Source organism: Ranitomeya imitator, chromosome 2 (genome assembly GCF_032444005.1).
Source record: "Ranitomeya imitator isolate aRanImi1 chromosome 2, aRanImi1.pri, whole genome shotgun sequence".
NCBI lineage: Eukaryota > Metazoa > Chordata > Amphibia > Anura > Dendrobatidae > Ranitomeya > Ranitomeya imitator.
Window position 1 is genome coordinate 761,994,442 of NC_091283.1, and position 20,073 is coordinate 762,014,514.

At 44.1% G+C, this 20,073-nt stretch overlaps 1 protein-coding gene and 1 long non-coding RNA gene across 2 annotated transcripts in view; one reads left to right on the forward strand and one right to left on the reverse strand.

Moving 5' to 3' along the window:
* PIK3AP1 (phosphoinositide-3-kinase adaptor protein 1) overlaps window positions 1-20,073 on the reverse strand; it is a 176,000-nt gene that overhangs the window by 126,561 nt on the left and 29,366 nt on the right. Inside the window, exons 2-3 of the mRNA XM_069753376.1 lie at window positions 18,105-18,509; window positions 1,821-1,936 (exon numbers count right to left, since the gene is read on the reverse strand). Coding sequence (XP_069609477.1) covers window positions 1,821-1,936; window positions 18,105-18,509 — 521 coding nt within the window. The remainder of the gene's footprint in view (window positions 1-1,820; window positions 1,937-18,104; window positions 18,510-20,073) is intronic.
* Window positions 322-6,889, forward strand: LOC138665678 (uncharacterized). The gene is made up of 4 exons (XR_011318506.1): window positions 322-391; window positions 1,904-1,974; window positions 3,431-3,533; window positions 6,758-6,889. It is a non-coding gene; the product is annotated as an uncharacterized lncRNA (long non-coding RNA).

The following is a 20,073-nucleotide window of genomic DNA, read 5'->3' on the forward strand; positions in this document are numbered from 1 at the left end:
ATTATTGGAACGGTCGCTTTTTTAACAGATCAGTGAACTGTCATCTGTCATTTGCTCCAAAAAATTAATTTAAAAACCTGTAAGATGGCCAGTGGACACATCATTGATGGGAGATATGCATCACGGAGGTGGTTGTTCTCAGTGATGTAAGCCCAGAAGCAAACTCCAGCACATATAGTGCTGAGAGTGATAATGTGTGTCAAGGGCAGTGATTATAAGCAGTCAGAGAAACGAGTGGGACAGACTGATGACATATCCCATCCCGGGGTGTGGTATGGCAGATATAAGGAAGTCCAGCTGTACCATTAGTGAACAGTGAGTGGAGGTAAGACGGCCTCCTGTGTCCTGTGTGTCTTCTCCAGACTAAGTTGGTATACTTGATGCTATCTAGGTGAGTGTACTGGACTATCACTAAAGTGCCATTATTGAACTGTTTACTTTGTTTTGCCTGCCCTGAAAGACCCTTTATTTTACTTTGCTTGTGGCATGGTTTATGGAGCCTTAATAAACCAGGCTGGATGTTTTACTTTAACCACTTCCCATGCCTACCTCAATGCAACTGCTTGAGTAGAAAATTTTATATACCTTACAAAAATCCTTGAGTTTATCTGATTCTGTCGCTCTTTTCTATTTGTGCTGCATCACTCAATTGAAGAATTATACACATTTATTGCTTTTGGAGCGCAGTATGTGAAATCTCTGCTTGCAGTCCAACTGTGTGTTTCTTCACAGTCTTCTACCAATGTCTTTGGAGCATATATGTGAAATCTATGCTTGTAGGGCAAGTTGGCGTGTCTTCAAAGTCTTCTATGGGGGCTTGTGCTTATATACCTCCCTTCCTGGATCTTCTAATCACTGCTTGGCAGCATCTGAGACTGCCGGATCAGCATGGAGGGAGGGATAAAGCCACAAGTCCCTAGAGAAGGCTCTGAAGAAATGCCCAGCTGTACTACATGCAGAGATTTCACATACTGTGCTCCAAAAACATTAAAATTAAATATATCTACACTGTAACAATGCAGTGCGAAACAAAACAAAACAAAAAATCTACAGAATCAGGGGAGCTCAGAAATTTTTACAAGATAATAATCTTCATTGTTTTAACAGGTCCCATTTAACTTCATTCAATAGCAATGACTAACAACAATGCAAAGCACTTGTTTTTACCCCAAAAGATGTTTTCAGCTGCAAATTGCCACCTGTAAGGTGTCTCACTTTTTGTCTAACTTGTTGTCCACTGATTGCTGTTAAGTATAATACATCTCCAGCCAGCTCTCCGGTCTGTCAAACTACAAATTGGCATAACAGAGAGGTAGGCTTTGAATTCCAGGCAGGCAAGCCATTGGGCAATTACAGAAGCAAAGCATGCTGGGAAGGGAGATAAAAGGATGTTCTAGCACCTATAGTGCTGGCTATATTTTGTTGAAGAGAAACTGCTTACTAAAAAATGTGGGTGGGAAGTTACAGACCAAAGGAAATTGGAAAATCTATGGCTATATTAGACAATTATGCCCAGCAAAAGCAGTTTAAATTTTTATTTGTAAGGGATGAGGACTTCACGTCCAGGCATTTAATCTGGTTTTGAGTAAAATAATCAGTACAATTTATCCAGTAAATATTAGCAAACTGGTCTAATCACAAATCGTCAATAAATTGTTATTAATAGATTCTGTCTTGCTAATGGCAAAGGTCATCCAACAATAACCTGCACAACTAATCAGGCAAATAAAATCCATGTGTTCTAGAAAAATCCATTTAGTGTTAGATCTGTGAAAAAAATTTTTTTCAAAATGTAATACAAAGAAATAACTTGTACAAACCCCACAGCGTATCCGGTCCGGCTGTACGGTCAATAGCTTTTCTGTAATCGGAGGTGAAGGCAACTGTTCTTTATCACTTTCAGCATCTGTATCGCTGACGGAGCCACAGCCAGAATCTGGAAGAAATTGAAAGAAAAATGCTGAGCACTTACAGGTTGTATGATCATCAGTATGAGAAATCCAAGTAGGACAACATAGTCCTCATTTATTCAGACCTACGCTGATTCATGATATATAAAGTACTGTATGTCACCCAAATAAACTATTGATGATGTGGGATATTAGGGGTAGTAGTGCGGTGGCTCTGGCTGATGGGATGATGTGGAATATTAGGGGTAGTAATCTGGTGGCTCTGGCTGAGTAGATGATGTGGGATATTAGGGGTAGTAGTCCGGTGGCTCTGGCTGATGGGATGATGTGGAATATTAGGGGTAGTAATCTGGTGGCTCTGACAGGATGATGATGTGGGATATTAGGGGTAGTAGTCCGGTGGCTCTGGCTGATGGGATGATTGGGTTATTAGGGGTAGTAGTCCAGTGGCTCTGGCTGATGGGATGATGTGGGATATTAGGGGTAGTAGTCCGGTGGCTCTGGCTGACTGGATGATTGGGATATTATGGGTAGTAGTCCGGTGGCTCTGGCTGATGGGATGATGTGGGATATTAGGAGTAGTAGTTCGGTGGCTCTGGCTGACGGGATGATGTGGGATATTATGGTAGTAATCCGGTGGCTCTGACGGGATGATGTTTGATATTAGGGGAAGTAGTCTGGTGGCTCTGGCTGACAGGGTGATGTGGGATATTAGAGGTAGTAGTCCGGTGGCTCTGGCTGATGGGATGATTGGGATATTAGGGGTAGTAATCTGGTGGCTCTGGCTGATGGGATCATGTGGAATATTAGGGGTAGTAGTCCGGTGGCTCTGGCTGATGGGATAATTGGGATATTAGGGTTAGTAGTCTGGTGTCTCTGGCGGATGTGATGATGTGGGATATGTCACGATATTGTATGAAATGTAATATGATTTTTTAGCTTTGCCTGTGAGCACCCATGCTGTGGGCTAAAAACCCTCCTTCTTTGTATGTTTCTGCTTCCCGCAATGTGTGTGTAGAAGAGATTTTATTGGTTCTAGCTGCAAATTCCAGGGTCTGGGCAACTTACTCATTCCCTCCCACAAAAGGAATTTTTACAACCGCTGTAGCTGCAATAGACAATTGTACCAGCTAAAACTGGTCTGATATCTCTCTCAAGGTATGCGGTTCTTTGTCCTGTTATAGTAAGATATTGGGCCACCGATTTGGGCTAGGAAAATAATAAGTCCATGTTACGAATCTCCATCGGCGGATCTGTCAGCCACTGTAAGCGCGAGCTTCTAATTTCAACGGGTACAGAGTACCCAACAAGCCCGAATTTGGTATCATTAGAAAGGCAATTTTAAAATAAGATGAAGGCTGGAAGTGTTATGATTCTGACATGTTCGGGAACTAAAATACAAGAATTATAAGTATTGTTGTAGAAAACTGGACAGCTGAGGAGAGGGGAGGGCGATGTTAACTCAACCCCTTTAGTGATGTCACGAGGCTGCAGTTTATAAGTCTCTACTCTTCACCCAGCCTTTAGACTTACCTGAGGAGCTCTTACTGCCAGCCCTGATGAACTGGGATATTTGGAGCTCCGCCCACTAGCCTGGTTTTGCCTGAAATGACCTGAACACATGTAAGTGTTAATTTCTCATTTAACCCCTGTTATTTTATAATTACCTTGTACATATTTTCTATTGTCTCTTATTGTAACATCCTTGTAATAATTTTTGATAAACACTACCTAATCTTTCGGAGTAAAATATATAAATTACTAGTTTCGTTCTTCCTGCTCTAAAATGTACCCTAAGTCTTCTGTAGGGAATTACGCTACTGTTTTGGGTTAGCTTCGGACCCGTTAATCGAAGCTGGTGGCAGCATACCTTGTTCTGTGCCTTTGGGAGTTGTTGCAGCGACGGCAGCATTGATAATTATTGTTCCTGCCTGAGTGGGAGTAGTTATATCGCCTCGCTGCAGCGTGCCCAATAGCCAGTACATAGCAGGCAGCCTTTCTGGTGACTAATTACCCTAGGTGCAGTACCTAATCTGACCTGAGGGTAAGGGGGCGCCAGAGAGCTGCAAGTTCTCAAGCGGAACTGTACAGCGGGATATACATAAATCCATGCAGTTCGTTGTATATTGTAGAGCAGTGGGATAACTAAAATAAGCCCCTGCGGTAAACTAAGAGGTCTATAGCCTTGTGTGTTTTCATCACAGTGTAACAGTGGAGGGATAACTAAGATAAGCCCCCCTGCACATGTGATAGCCGTGCGACGGTTGCGTCGTGTTGTGGCGGACCGCCGGGAGCAAAAAACGTTACATGCATGCGCGGCCGGAACTCCGCCCCCACCTCCCCGCACCTTACAATGGGGCAACGGATGCGCAGGAAAAATGCATCCGCTGCCTCCGTTGTGCGGCGCATTCACTGCTAGCGTCGGAACCTCGGCCCGACGCACTGCGACGGGCCGAGTCCGACGCTAGTGTGAAAGTAGCCTTATGCACGAATTTATCAACCAGCGTGAGTGACTGTGATACATTTGGTTTATATTACTTTGGTCAATATTCAGAATTTTCAATACAAAGAAAATGAGAAATCGCAAAAGACAACCGAAAAGACAACCAGACTTTTTTTGGAGCGTTTTGCCATAGTTTTTGTATAATAAAAAAACACTAGCTGTTTCTTAATTATCCAATAGAGTGAGAAAAACAACAAAGAAAACAAATCTATAAAGATTTCACAAAAAAACATAGTAAAATCCTTGAGTTTCTCTGATTCTGTCACTCTTTTCCATTCTGTACTGAGTCACTCCATTGTAGAGATATATCAAATTATCAAATTTATTGCTTTTGGATCACAGTATGTGAAATCACTGCTTGCAGTCCAACGGGCAGATGGTGATTCAGCAGAGTTGGTGCAGCTCTCCTAGGGTAGAGCTAACCCCAGGGCAGATGTAGTGTAGAGATATAAGATGGCGGTGGTGGCTATGCCAGGCAGGTGCGATTGGAATAATGCAAAGGACACAGCAAGGTGCAGTTTCCAGACTTTTACTTACAGTTCTTTATGGCACCCGGCCAGGTGTGTTGAGTCCTCCGGGTCTGTGGTCTAACAAACTCCCAGGTAGATTGGGATGCACCTTTCCAGGACTCCTTTCATATGCCCCTGGATTCTCTACAGCTGCCGTTTTGGCAAAGGATGTGGCTGTGACTCTTGCAAAAGCAACAGCCTCCGGTTTCTTAGCTAGACTTGCAGTTTCTCACTAAGTTGAGGCCGGTCCCCTGACTGCGACTTGGTCCCTCCACGTCTGGATGTGGGCCCCACGGGTGGCTTCTGCACTTCCCATGCCAAAAGGACCCCTTCTGTCCTTCTGGGAGCTTCTTTCTGTCTCTATTTTATACTTCTTCTGTTCCGTCCATCAGGAGCCGCAGATCCGCACGTCTGTTGAGCTCCACTTCCTCCCTCCTCACTTTTCCTCCTAATTAGCTCCTCCCCTACTCTACCTACCTCACCCACTCCCAACACCCATTACTATCCAGCATGGGATGAGGTCTTCCTCCCTAAGGGTACACCAAGGTGCCCCGACTGAACTGGTGTGTGCTGGATGTGAGTGTTAGAGTCCTGGGTAGTGCTCCCTCCTTACCTGAGAGTGGGATACCACACCTCTGGATGAGGTGCAGTACCTTTGTGACGACTGGACCACAGTATCGCCACATATCCAAGTCTCTATTCACAAAGCATTACATGTCGCAGGCACTAGACACGCCAGTCCTCCTCTGACTAGTTCCCATGGGTGTTCTGCACCGCTATATCAGTCTCTTACACTCAGCTTTACTTCATTAGTTTGCAGCCCCTAAACACGCTGGACCTCTCCTTGTTCAGTAACCGTCAGTGACCGCACGTTGTGTCAATGTCTCTTTCACTCACAGCTTTACTCACATCTTCTCCATTGATTTGAGGCCACTAAACACGCTGGTCTTCCTCTGACCATTTCCCGTGTGTTGCGGCAGTGCTGTGTTAGCTGTGGATGCCAAGCGTCTTCAAGAGCAGATTTTCCCTCCATCTGTCTTGGACGCTAGCATGTCCAAGACTACACTTTATTTATTATTATTACATTTAACCTGCATTGCAATCACAGTTACGCCCATGACTGCCATGCACATCTATGGCCTTCATACACCTCCATGCATATCCTGGGGAGAAAACACAGTGACCCCTACCTGTGACATCAGTCACTGCTTCACCATTGCAGTCTCAGCTACGCCTGTGACCGCAATGCATTCACATAGCCTCAATACACCTCTGTGCATATCCTGGGGAGTACAAACAGTGACCCGCCTACCTGTGACACGAGTCACTGCCTCGTAAAAAACTATCAATTATCTAGTGGAAACTACTTCCGAAAATGCTCTTTCATTGGGAAGTTTTTTAAAGAGTTTTTTTTACATTCTGATGCAGTTTTAAAGAGTTCTTGAAGCATTTTTTTAGAGTTTTTTTTCCTGAAACTTTGTTTTGCAGCCTTCTGATTGTTCAGTACCTAGTCTGGAGCACTTTCTATCCAGAGCCGCTAGAAAAAAAAGTAACATGCACTTTTCTTTTCAACCATTAAACACTGAACATATGAACAGTAAAGTGGTTTTACAATAGAAATGAATAGGAAGAATTTTTTAAAGCCATTTTTCAGGTATTTTTTGAAGTAGACCAACTCAGAAAAAAAATCCTAAAAAAATAAGAGATAATTCTATCTGATTAATGTTGGAGCAAGCAAAATGCTCTATTGTTTACACCAACCTTTTTATGTTAAATAATTTGAGGTTCAATGTCAATTTTTTTCACCAAATTTTTGTTTCACAATGTAATTACAGGTCATGAATACAATGAAATGTACCACCTCTACTATAAGGCTGAAGGCTGATATGACGCTGGCAGTAAGTGAGGGCGACAGCGCAGTTCCTCCTTCGCAGTACAGTGATATTTACACGTCACAGAGAAAGGCCACTATAACCCTTCTGTGGAAGTAGGTAGTTTTACAACTAAAAAAGGTGATCTAGCAAGAAGGAGAAGTACAAGTCTTTTTGTTTTTATATTTCCTGTAAATAACTATCATGCTAAGCTCAATGTGTCAGGCCTCGTCAGGGCCGGACTGGGACTAAAATTCAGCCCTGGCATTTGAAGTTACACAGGCCCACTTGTCACATGGTGACTGTATAATATCTTTGCACACTTGTAGGCAGGGCCGGTTTTAGGCAAAGTGGGGCCCTAGGCAAAGTTTAAAATGGGGCCCCAAATGCTAACATATTGCACATCACACAAAAGCATTTTGGTTGTATTTATATGCGCTGATCTCAGGCCGCTAAATAAGTTTGATCAACAATACTGAAGTTGTCTTTCCACCAGCTGAGAAATAATGATGTGACAGAACGATCACTAACAGATTACAATACAGTATCATGTTATCAGCAGCACATCTACAGTTTACACTGGTGATGTGCTGCAAAAACAATCTGAATATGCAGCATTTTACTTGTTTAGTAAAATACACCCCATAGTCCTCCATATATTATAATGTGCACCTCAGTCCTCCATATAGTATAATACACTCCCTACAGTCCTCCATATACTAAAACACACTGCTCAGTCCTCCATATAGCATAATACACTCCTCATAGTGCTCCATATAGTATAAAGCACCGCCATAGTCATCCATGTAGTACAATTCACTTCCCATAGTATAATGCACCCCATAGTTCTTCATATAGTATAACACATTCCCCATAGTCCTCAATACAGTATAATGCAGCCCACATATGGTATAATGCAGCCACCCCATAGAATATAATGCAGCCCCCCTCATAGTTTAATGCAGCCCCCTCATAGAGTATGATGCAATCACCTCTCAAAGAATATAAATATAATACAGCCCCCCATAGAATATAATGTAGCCCCGAATAGAATATAATACAGCCCACCTCCCCACAGAATATAATGCAGCCCCATCAAAGAGTATGATGCAATCATCCCTCATAAAATCTAATACAGCCCCCCATAGAATATAATACAGCCCACCTCCCCATAATATATACCCCCACAATAGTATATAACAGAGCCACATAGTATATAACACGGCCTCCCCCATAGAATACAATACACCCCCATAGTATATAGCAAAGCCCGCATAGTATATAGCACAACTCGCATAGTATATAGCAAAGCCCGCATAGTATATAGCACAACCCGCATAGTATATAGCACAACCCGCATAGTATATAGCACAACTCGCATAGCATATAGCACAACCCACATTGCAGATAACACAGCCCACATAGTAGTATACAACACAGCCCACATAGTAGTATACAGCACAGCCCACATAGTAGTATACAGCACAGCCCACATAGTAGTATACAGCACAGCCCACATAATAGTATATAGCACAGCCCACACAGTAGTATATAGCACAGCCCACACAGTAGTATATAGCACAGCCCACATAGTAGTATACAGCACAGCCCGCATCTCTCCTCCCCCCCGAGAATGGCCCCACAGTCCAGTAAAACTCTTCACCTCTCCTCGTGCCCCCGTTGCTCCCTGCTCCTGTCTCAGCGGCTGCCGCTGCACTGCCTGGGACACAGTGAGTGTGCGCACACATGCAGTGTCAGAGGCAGAGCGGGGAATGATGGGAGAGGGAGCGACAGCAAACACTCTCTCCTCCATCATTGCATTCAACTGTACCGGCGTCATAGATTCCGGTATAGTTGAATGCGGCGGTGGCACTGGTGGGGGGGTGAGTCGGCGCGCAGCAGCCCACTACTGGCACCGGCCCTTCTGGCATTTGCCAGAACTGCCCAATGGCCAGTCCGGCCCTGGGCCTCGTCAGATCACAGACATCACAATTTTTGGCCTCGCAAGAACCATCATGGGAGATTGGCTGGGAATCTTTGGTTCCGTTCAGGTTAAACCTGATAGACTTGTGTTAACCTTCAACCTTTAAAACTATTACACAGTCAGGCTTTGTGCTGACCACTCTTTTTAGCAGCTTTAGTTTTCCCTCTTTAACCCCTAGAGATCTGTTTTTTACTGCATAGGTCCCCAAACTGCTTAGTAGACGTTGACAGGTCAAGTTACATTACATCCCGTGCTGTCCTGTCTGTATACTCTCTTGCTTCCTCCCCTGCTCAGGAGTTGTGGTATGATCAGACCAAGTCTCTGTACGGCCAGACACGGCCATTACGCAGTACACAGCAGGGGCACATTTATAAGATTATCTCAGCACAGGAAAACATTTTTTTAACACATACCATTTTGGAAGTTATTTTTATTCAAAGATCTAATAATTAAAATGTACTTTGTGTGAAAATCCTTTTAATGATTTTGGTTATTTTATGTATACTAAAGGGGTTTTCCCAAAGTACACTTTAATCAGTACATCTTGGACATCTTGGAAGTTCCACAATTGAACGTGTTAAAAATAATGTCCCTGTGCTGAAATAATCTTATAAATGTTCCATTGCTGTGTATTGTGTAATGGCCGTGTCTGGCCATACAGGAACATGGTCTGATCATACCACATCTCCTGGACAGGGGAGGAAGAAAAAGAGGATGCAGACATTACAGCACGGGATCACAGCTGGTTCTTTCTGTGAGGTAAAACATTTCCCTGCCTGTTTTTAAGCAATGTTTTACCTCAAAGAAAGAATCAGCTGTGATCCCATTCTGTAATGTCTTTATACTTTCTTTTTGCTTCCTCCTCTACCCAGGAGATCTGGTATGATCAGACCATGTCCCTGCACGGTCAGACACAGCCAGGGTTATGGATAATCTGCAGGTTTAATAGCATTACAATGCTTCCCACCTGTCTTACTGAAAGCATGGATGCTGGGAGGACATGAACTTTATTCCTCCAGAGAGCAACTGGCTTTCAGTCATAGAGGCGTGCAGGGAGGAGTACTACAGTAACCGCTCATTAGACAGAGAGCGGCTGTAACCATGCCAGACACTTTGAGTGACTGTTTGCTCTACACAGTGATTGCTACGTGACTTTAGTTGCTCCGCCATTGTTCCATGACTGAAAGCAAGTGGCTCCCTGGAGGAATGCAGTGCTACTCCATTCTTATACGGATTAAAGTTCCCTTTTCTGCCAATGGATGCAAGTCCTAGTGGCCAGACCCCCACAGATCAACAAGCTATCAGTTTTCTTGCAGACAGGTGATAACTTGTTTTAACTAGACAATCCCTTTAATGTGGCAAATGTCTGTAAACTGGAGGAAGGGGGTGAATGGTGTCTGTATAAAGAGGTATCTAGCCATGGGTCAGATGACGTTTCAGTTCATGTTGAGAGAGCTTGTGTGGTAGTGGACCTATGGGGAGGGTGGTAGCGGTATAAAGGGGATCAGGTCTGGGGTCTATATTTTTATTTAGAAGGTACGGTATCCATTTTGGGGTGTACTGAAAGGGGGTTATATCTACTGTTTGTGTTTTAAATGCTGTAAGCCCTGTTTAAATGAAAGATGCCTAAACATTTTTATATGGCATGCTGATTATGTGTCTTTTAACAGTGTCACATAACAGGCACCACTGGCACCTTCCCTGTGGATTCCATTAGTCATAATGGGGTTTATTAAGAGGGGAATATAGTGTCCATGTCTGTGATGGGGAGAATAATGCCGTATGCTGAACTATTCTTCCCATCGAAGCTGCAAGAAATGTCAACGAATGTTCCTTACAAAGCTCCTGATTGGGGATGGGCAGACCCCAGATGTTCGGGTCTGTCGGGTTTGGCCCAACTTTATAAAAAAAGTTCAGTTCAGATACCTTAGCAGTACCCGAACTTGATTCCGAACCCGAGCGACATGCAAGTGAATGTGGGACCAGAACATCCAGCGATTCTTAAGTTGTCATCTGTGTGACAGTGACGGAAACACCAGCTCTGACCGGCAGTAACCTTACTGACGTCACTGCCGGTCACAGCCGGTGCTGGGTATCCCAGACCGCTGCAGGTTCTCATGCTGTCAGGCCAGATATGGACTGTGATAACCTGTCATGCACAGTGAAGGGAGACTAAGTGCAACACGAAGTTATAAGGGAAAGGGAACCAAACACAAGGGAAGGTGGGAGTGGAGACCCCTAGACAGATTTAATGTCACCCTGTCTGTCCTATCATCCCTGTATAGTTTCCGCACCTATCGCCGAGCAGGATATCTAATCCCTGCCTGACCCTGGCGATAAACCCTGCATCGGGAAGGATAGGATAGGCGCTAGTTAATCCCCACTATCACTAAAAACAGATGGGATACACAAACAAGGGGGAACATTTCGCTTGAGTAGACTCAGAGAGAAACACCTACGTCCTCAGCAACACCAAGGAGGAAGATAGCCGACTGCAATAGCTCCAAGCTGCAACAGGAAACTGGAAATAGAATTATCAACTGCAACTCCCAGCAGCAAGCTGGGGGTTATAAACATCAAAAACTTTCACAGTATAGAGATAAATGATTAGAGTATCTTATCTTGTAGTCACCGCTAGACTCTAATGTGTAAATATAAAACTTCAATTTTTATTAGTACCGTCTAAAATATAACAATGTGTGAATAAACACCAACACCAATAAACTAAAATACAGAGGCACCCCGGGGAGGTGCCTGACCCTATATATCCTATCTCGCCCTGCCTGACAGCGGAGGTTGGCACCCTATAACCTGCGCTTTGGCGCCCCCGCTCGTCGGCGGCTCTCCCTTTCTGCTCTATTACACCCGACAAATGGCAGAGGAGTGAACAAAGATACTTAAAGGGTGCATAGGATAGTTAAGGAGAAGTAGGTATGTGCTGCTTGTCTTTCAAATAGTATAGTTGGTTTAGATAGAACTTGTAACCTAGCTAGTACTATAGCTGACTCAGATATTGCTGCTAAACTAGCTAATGCTGCATCCAGGATGTTAAACGGATATCTTCTTGTATGGATACTTAATATCTGACTATAATGTTGCTGATAATCTAGGCAGATATAAAAAAAAATTAAATCTGTTTGTTATATATCTATAGATAGAAGAAACAGAATGGAAAATAGTAGTAGACTTAGTTTATCTTATCTTAGACCTACTGATGATAAATAGTCCTCAAACACAAGCCAAGATGAAAAATGGGGGTGGACTAGACCAAATATGTTCTATATAAAACCTCTTATCAACACAGATACCGATATCCTATATAATTGATGACCTGTTCAGGAACATAATACTGTATCCGTATAATAGCAGCAGTTTGTATCCTACAACAATAACCCAATGGGGAATAGATATAACCATATCAAAATGACCTCAGTAGGTCAGAAAAAGCAACACATACTCATCCCCAGATAATGCAATAAACTCCAGTATAAATGCACACTGCATGCCACAATAATGCAACAAAAAACACACTCAACGCATTTTCCCCTCCACTGAGGTTCATCAGGAGTACATGAATAAATCACTGCCAGCGATGCTTGGCATTGTTGCAATGCTTAGATAGACCTTGCCCGGTGATACTTAGCTTTTTGCAGTCTTAATAGAGCAGGCTTGGTGGCCGGACTTTCAGAGTCAATCGTCCCTTGTTAGTGATGCATTGAAAGACAAGCAGCACATACCTACTTCTCCTTAACTATCCTATGCACCCTTTAAGTATCTTTGTTCACTCCTCTGCCATTTGTCGGGTGTAATAGGGCAGAAAGGGAGAGCGGCCGACGAGCGGGGGCACCAAAGCGCAGGTTATAGGGTGCCAACCTCTGCTGTCAGGCAGGGTGAGATAGGATATATCGGGTCAGGCACCTCCCCGGGGTGCCTCTGTATTTTAGTTTATTGGTGTTGGGGTTATAAACATCCCGATCCAGGAGTGTCAATTAGAGCCGGGGGAGGTTGCCACTGGGTCCTAAAGTCAGAAGAACTAGAAAGGAGTCTGCTCTGGCACACATAACCTTACTGAAGGCAGCGCTCGCAGCGTGAGAAATTTCTTCAATAAGGAGGTTACCGCAGTTCATTGGCTGTGAACTGCAATAACCTTACTGGTCAGTGCTCATCGCAGCAGCTGGATTCACACGCTACTTTCAGCGTGTTCCGGCGGCCGTGCGGAGCAGTCACATTACTGATGTCACCGCTCAGCACTGCATCCGGATGCAGTGTAGCAATTTGTATGTCCATTCACAGCTTAATTCCTCAGTGCTGGCACATCAAATTACTACAAAACTGGTATAATTTGTCTTGTTGTTTTTGGACTTATGCAGCCATACCCCTAGTTTCATTAGTAAAATCATCCGGACAGGTCTCCTTAAAAAAATCTAGGCAATTACTTATGTTCTACAGCTTCACTGGTAATAGCTAATATTTCCTATGCATTAAGCAGTTATCATTCTTGAAGAGTCAAAGCATCATTGCTCCAAAAATGAAGGTGTGAACTTTACCATATCCAGATGGTATAATTGGCTAAGCTAAATGTTCTTGTCTTGCCTGCATATTTATTTAGTGCTCAGCAGTAAAGAGTAGTAGTAATACCGAAAATATAAATGCAGAGACTCGGAAAGTAAATGCTCAGTTTCGAGAAGTTCAGTACTTCCCTGTTTTTTTGTTCCCAAGCATCAGGATGTTAGAGGTTAAATGTTCACATATCATTGGTATGTGCCATTTTGATAATATGCAACAAACCCAATATGTCTTAAAGGGAATTTGTCAGGTAATTTTTGCATAAGATTCTATAATAGTATCTTAAAGTAGGCCTTGGGCAGTCCTTTCACGATATGTATCTTTTAGCTCTAAACATTGCCCCATTGTGTTGCTGTCAGTCTCGGAAAAATGTATTGTGGTACGCTGGCTAATTAAACTTATGTAAGCTGCAAATGAATATTAAACCCTTCCCTCACCCATACTTAAGCCCACCCCTCTGCACTGGTGCCACTGATTCAGTCAGGCTTCTGTATGCTCGAGGATCGCATCGCAATCCTTGTACTGGTCTGGTTTGATCTCCTGACCTGAGAATGACAGCTGCATAGAAATACATGTTGTCACGCTCAGGTCAGGCGAGCAGACGGCCAGTTCGAGGATGGCGATGTGCTTCTGGGGCATATGGCAGTATGACTGAATCAGTGACACCAGTGCAGAGGGGTTGGCGGGATTATGGGAGGGGGAAGGGGTGAATATTCATTTATCAACAATAAATTTGTCCATGGCTTACCGGTATATGAACACAACGGGGTCATGTACAGTATATAAAAGTTACATATCCTAAGACGGCTGCCCAAGCCCTATTTCAGGATGCTATTAGTATACTACATAAAAATGACCTGACAGATTCCCTTTAAAATACCTAATTGAGTAAAATTTAAAAGGCATTGTAGGGAATCACTCACAGTTGGATTCACACGCAGTTAGATAGTGTTCACACTGGCACAAAGTTCTTGTCTCAAACAGGAAGGTTTATTTCAAGTCATAAACCTTCAGCATAAACTTATTTCCAATAGGTGGCACTAGAGTTCAAGTCCTCTTTTCTCTTTTAAGAGGCAATGTGTATATTTAATTTCCCAGAGGATCGTTACATGGCCTATAAGCCTCCTTACCCTGACTTGTCACGCTCCATAAGGAGAAACGTTATCCGGCTTAGACCAATATCCGAGGTCTATCTTACAGCCAAATCAGATCTCATGCTTTACACTGAGGATGGGCAACACCCTGAAACAAGTGTCTGTAAACTGAGGTTCTGGTTTGGCTTTTATCCTAAGTAATGGGGAGGTGGCAAGGTTCGTTAAAGGGTCGATATTGACTTTTAGAATTGCTACTTCCCATGGGTGGCATTAAAGTTCAAGTCCTCTTCCTCTCTGGAGAGACAATTTGCTTGTAAATGTTTGATCGATGCAGATCCGCTCCTGGAACCTGCTCTAGTCTAAGAGCATGGCCTTATTTCATGCCACGAAAAATAATGTCAGTATGCAATGGTAGTTCTGAAAATTCTCAGCCATGTTTCACGAGGGAGATATCTGTCATAAGCAGGGGTTAATGATGTATGTATTTTTTGTAATAAAATGGTGGTGCTTCTTAGAATCAATGTGTTTTATTGCTTACCGGAGGTGGTGGCTGCGGTGAAGCGGGGTCCCAGGGTCACTGCTGGAGGAGGCAAGAGTGAAGCATTGCTGCAGGCCGGGATGGGGGGGGGGGGTGTTCGGATGTGCGGCACGCCGCTGTGAGTGTCCGGTGCTGCGGGGGGCTCTGCCGACATTTTGTGAAAGGCCAGAGCCCCAGCAGTTCCATGGTTTCCTATGCGGTCGACTCCGGGAAAATGGCTGCCGGGGCGGCGCATGCGCAGATGGAGATCTCAGCAGATGAGATCTCAGCGGTGAGATCTCATCTCCCGAGATCTTGGTGCTGAGATCTCCATCGGCTCACACGCCGCCCTCAGCAGCCATTTTCCCAGAGTCCACCGTATAGGAAATCATGGAACTGCAGGGGCTCTGGCCTTTCACAAAATGTCGGCAGAGCCCCCGCAGCAGCAGACATCACCCGCAGCACCGGACACCACCCACATGGGTGTGCCCCACATCCGAACACCCATGCGGCCTGAAGCAACACTCCACTCTTTCCTCCTCCAGCCTCGATCCTAGGACCCTGCTCCACCGCGGCCGGTAATGTATATCTGCATTATAAAATGCCCCCCCAATTCCCCACATCAGTGATTATCATGGATGAATAAACAAATAAATTACAAAGCTTCTCCTATACTTTACAATGTTAAATAGGACAGCACACAGACTGTACACTGACACCATCCGTGTGCTGTACGTGTTTTTCACGGACCCATAGACTTGTATTGGCCCTTGTCACCCATGCTGCCGGAAAAAAAAACGGACATGTGAACAGCCCATAGATTATAATACGTGTTATAGTACGTGTTGCATACATAAAAAAAACAGATGTGATGTGTACATGCAACATGGACGTGATGCCTAAGGCTGCCGTCACACTAGCAGTATTTGGTCAGTATTTTACATCAGTATTTGTAAGCCAAAACCAGGAGTGGAAGTGCAGCGCCCCAGAGACCTGGTCGTTGCAGTATGGCCCCAAGGCGAGTAGCGGTACGTCCGATGGCACTAAAGAGTTCTCCTGACCAGGTATCACCAGAACACATTACACTTCACACTCCGGCCACTAGGGGGAGAAAAAGGCTTCATTTATTGGGCCACTCCTCACACTGGTAAAACTAGGGGCTGGGGAGGAAGTTAGTCAGAAGCTGACTGGGTTGGAACCAGGCAACATCCCGTGGCAGGGGGTGTTGCAGGGAGAAGGCACAGGGGGGTCCCTGTCAGGCGTGGGAACCTGGCAGGTGCCCAGCGACAGAACAGAACGTTACGGAACCGCGCCTGCACACCTTGCGGCGGTATCCTAAGAAAGAGACAAGAGGGGAAGAATATTGTGGAACAGTGTAAACGAGATCAGCACAAAGGAGAGCCAGTAAGAGTCGTGCCGAGAGAGGAAGGCAACATCTTACTGAGGCGCGTAGTCGGTGGCCGGATCACCGTAGGAGTAACTGACTTCACGCATTACTTCAAATTCCGCTGGACAGTCAATTATAGGTTGGCTGTCTACCTTCTACACCTACGAAGACATAGGGGCAACATTGGGAGAGGGGCGTCTCTAGGGTCCCGGAAGACCTCCAAGCCTTCCCGTCAAACGGGTGGCGTCCTAGCCATAACATATCTGGGGGACGTTAGAAACTAGCAACATCTGGAACCAAAGAACGAGAGAGAGAGATAAAGCTGTAGAGAACGAACGAAGGAGAACAGCAGTTGTGAGGACTATTCCGAATGCTCAGCAGGGTAGGACTACAACACACAGGCGCTATTGGTAGGCAACGATTTCCATCTGCGAGGGAAACTCTGGATGTGCCCATCGCACCGGCCGGTCTATGATAGCCCGGTTGAACGTGCTCTGGACTGAGTGTACTGAAGCCTTCAGTAAAAGGTAAAGAGACTGCAACCCTGTGTCCTCGTTATTGCCTGCACCTCACACCATCACCATCTACCTTACTGGGAAGCCCTGGGGACATACTTCACCTGTGGGAAGGTATATCATCCGGTTGCTATTCCATCACCCCAGCGGACCCCACAGCAGCGTCGGTCACCCTGACCGAACACCACAGGTGGCGTCACGAACTCCTGACAGACTGTACTACCACCTTCATTGGACGCCCCTTAGCAGGGTCGCGGACCGGGTCTAGCCACCGTGACAGCCTCGGAACCGAACCAGAGAGGCCCAGTACCGAAACGTCGTGGCCCTGTGTCTGGGCGCGCTCCACAACAATTAGAGGAAAAGTATAATAGAAACATATGCACCACTTCTGCATTTATCACCCACTCCTGGTTTTGGCTTACAAATACTGATGTAAAATACTGACCAAATACTGCTAATGTGACGTCAGCCTGAGGCCTCATTCACACATCCATGTTGTATCCATTTTTTTCACATACAGTGGGTACGGAAAGTATTCAGACCCCTTTAAATTTTTCACTATTTGGTTCATTGCAGCCATTTGGTAAATTCAAAAAAGTTTTTTTTTTTCATTAATGTACACTCTACATCCCATCTTGACTGAAAAAAAAAAAACAGAAATGTAGTAATTTTTGCAAATTTATTAAAAAAGAAAAACTGCTAGACCGGCATTTCAAAAACTGCATCCCTAATTATGGGGTAGGCTAGCGTGCTTCCCAGAGTTAAAAAAAAAAAGAAACAGAACACTATTCATCTTTTAGGAACCACAGGCAATATAATAAGAATTTCTAATACACACCCATTTTTCACATCTCTTGCAAGAAAACCACTGATGACAAATTTTCACCTCCAAAATGTGAGATGTTTATTGTGACAATAGCTAAAAAAAACAAAAAAAACATATCTTGAAAAAAGGCTAAGTGTATGATTTCTTCTCATTCATAGTGGGTGTTTGTGTTTTCTGGGCCTGTGACTTGCACATCATGGGTTACATAATTACAGCACAGCCAGCTTGGCTTGAATGGCAGCTATCAGGGTCCAAATGATGGCAGGAAACGTTTAGGGCACTTATTATTTTAAAGTAGTTTATGCAAAAATAAAGTTTGGAATTATCGAACATGTTTTGATTCCTATTTATTTCACTAAAGTAACTTACGAAAAATAATCCAATGTGCTATAATTAAAGAATTATGGAGAATGGCCACATACCTTCTGATATGGAATTCAAAACTGCAGAAACATACAAGTCGGGGTCATCTTCAGAAGACAGAGATTTCCATTTTGGCCAGTCTTGAAAAAAGAGAGTAAAATCCTCTTTGTATATTACGCCGCAGAATAAGACAATCACTTTGTTTGCTGGTTGTAAAACTTTCTCTAGGCTTTCTACAACGTCTGGATTGTCAAAAGTATTCTCTAAGTCCCCAGATAGAAGGATGAGAATACATCTACAAGTCTGAAATGTTTTCTGGTTTTTCTTTGGTATAGGGCAATCCTCACGGAGTTCATAAGAATCAACAGCAAGCGGGTTGTGATGATTTGTGTCGAAGAGGCTGACGAGATATTGGCGCCATTCCGTTGCATCTGGTCCATGAAGTATTAATAAGTCACAGATCCCTGTAAAATACCAATAGAAACTGATTATATATAGTGATAAAAAAGGTTAACAGCATCTACCCACCTCTTAATCTAGTAGAAAACAGGGCGCGATTCGAGCAAGTTATCGAGGTCCGTAAATAGCACTTGGGCCTGAGGTTCCTCACCCCTGCACTAGGGATACACAATATTGGTTTATTCTAAATTAATGCTATTTCTCACATTTTTATGGGGAGGTCAGTGTTGAAGTTATGATAGATGGTGCCCTGTCCAACACATTCTGCTGGCATGGCCCCTAGCTATTCCATGTACAAAGAACCATATTATCACATTATGTGTAAACATACTGCTGCAAACCCTGCCCTGGTCGCTAGACAGTGCCACACTAATTTCACGGTTACTGCGGGACGTTAGCAGCCTGTGGTAGTTTAGCCTTTATATTACTGAAAGTAGTTGTCCCTTTCCTGTCCACCTGTGTTTTGCTGTAGTAAGCTGATAATGTAATTAGCTCTTTGCTGGGAGTCTTGGATGGGGCTCCTTTCTATATAAACCCCAGTGTAGTCTCTAGCTGCCAGTTATTCAGTTCAGCTAAGACCTGTTCACGCGGATCCATTGCTCCTGTGTGCTATTTTGTATATCCTATTTTCTGACTTTCCATTTGTTTTATGACTATGCCTGATGTGGCATCGTTCCTCCAGGTTGCTCCACAGGTCAGCAGTTGACTCTGAGGGCCCTCCTCAGAGGTCCCTGTGTAAGTCCAGATCCCTGTATAGGGGTTCAGTGATGAAGGCCAATACAACCCCTGGGATAAGAAGAGTAGCTTGAGCTAAGCCTGTACATGAAAGCCCTATCCACTGCTGCCAGGCTTCCATGAACAGTGCACTATAACACACACCATATAGTGCCATCAACAGCACCATTAAGTAATAGGTGTGGGTCAACGGAAATGTCTAGCAGTCATGTAAAATATACCCCTTTGTACCATTGCCATGTTGCATATACTTGGACATGACTGCAAACCATACACAAAGGACTTGCAGGGAAGTTCAAGAACAAGGAATTGTGGGCAGGTAGTCAATCAATATAGATTTTTTTTCTTGTTTTAGCTTTCTTGGTGGCAGAGGGACTTCTTCATTGATTTGGAAAACCCCTTAAAGAGGCGTAACAGGCAAAACCTATTACAGTGGACTTATGTTTGTGAATATGCAAAAACAATACCTTTACTTAAAACAGTGGGGGACAGTTACTAACCTAAAAGAGGCAAAACTATGGTGCAGTTTCCACCAAAAATTAGTTTTACATGGTTTGCTTCATAGTTAATATGTATTTTAGACATTTTTGTGCTTCTCTCGATGAGGGGCCATGGGTTTGTGAGAAAGGGGGAATGAATGGCTTGAGATGCAATTCCATGTGGCAAATTAGCCAAATAATAAGTGGTGTAAACTAGACAATGTAAGGGCACAGTCAGATATAAATCAGACTGAGATCGGACAGCAACGTACAAACTGGCCAGTGGCTCTCCAAACCCGAACGTGACAGCTTCATGTATTTCTATGAAGATGCATGCTCAGGTAGGGAGACCCAT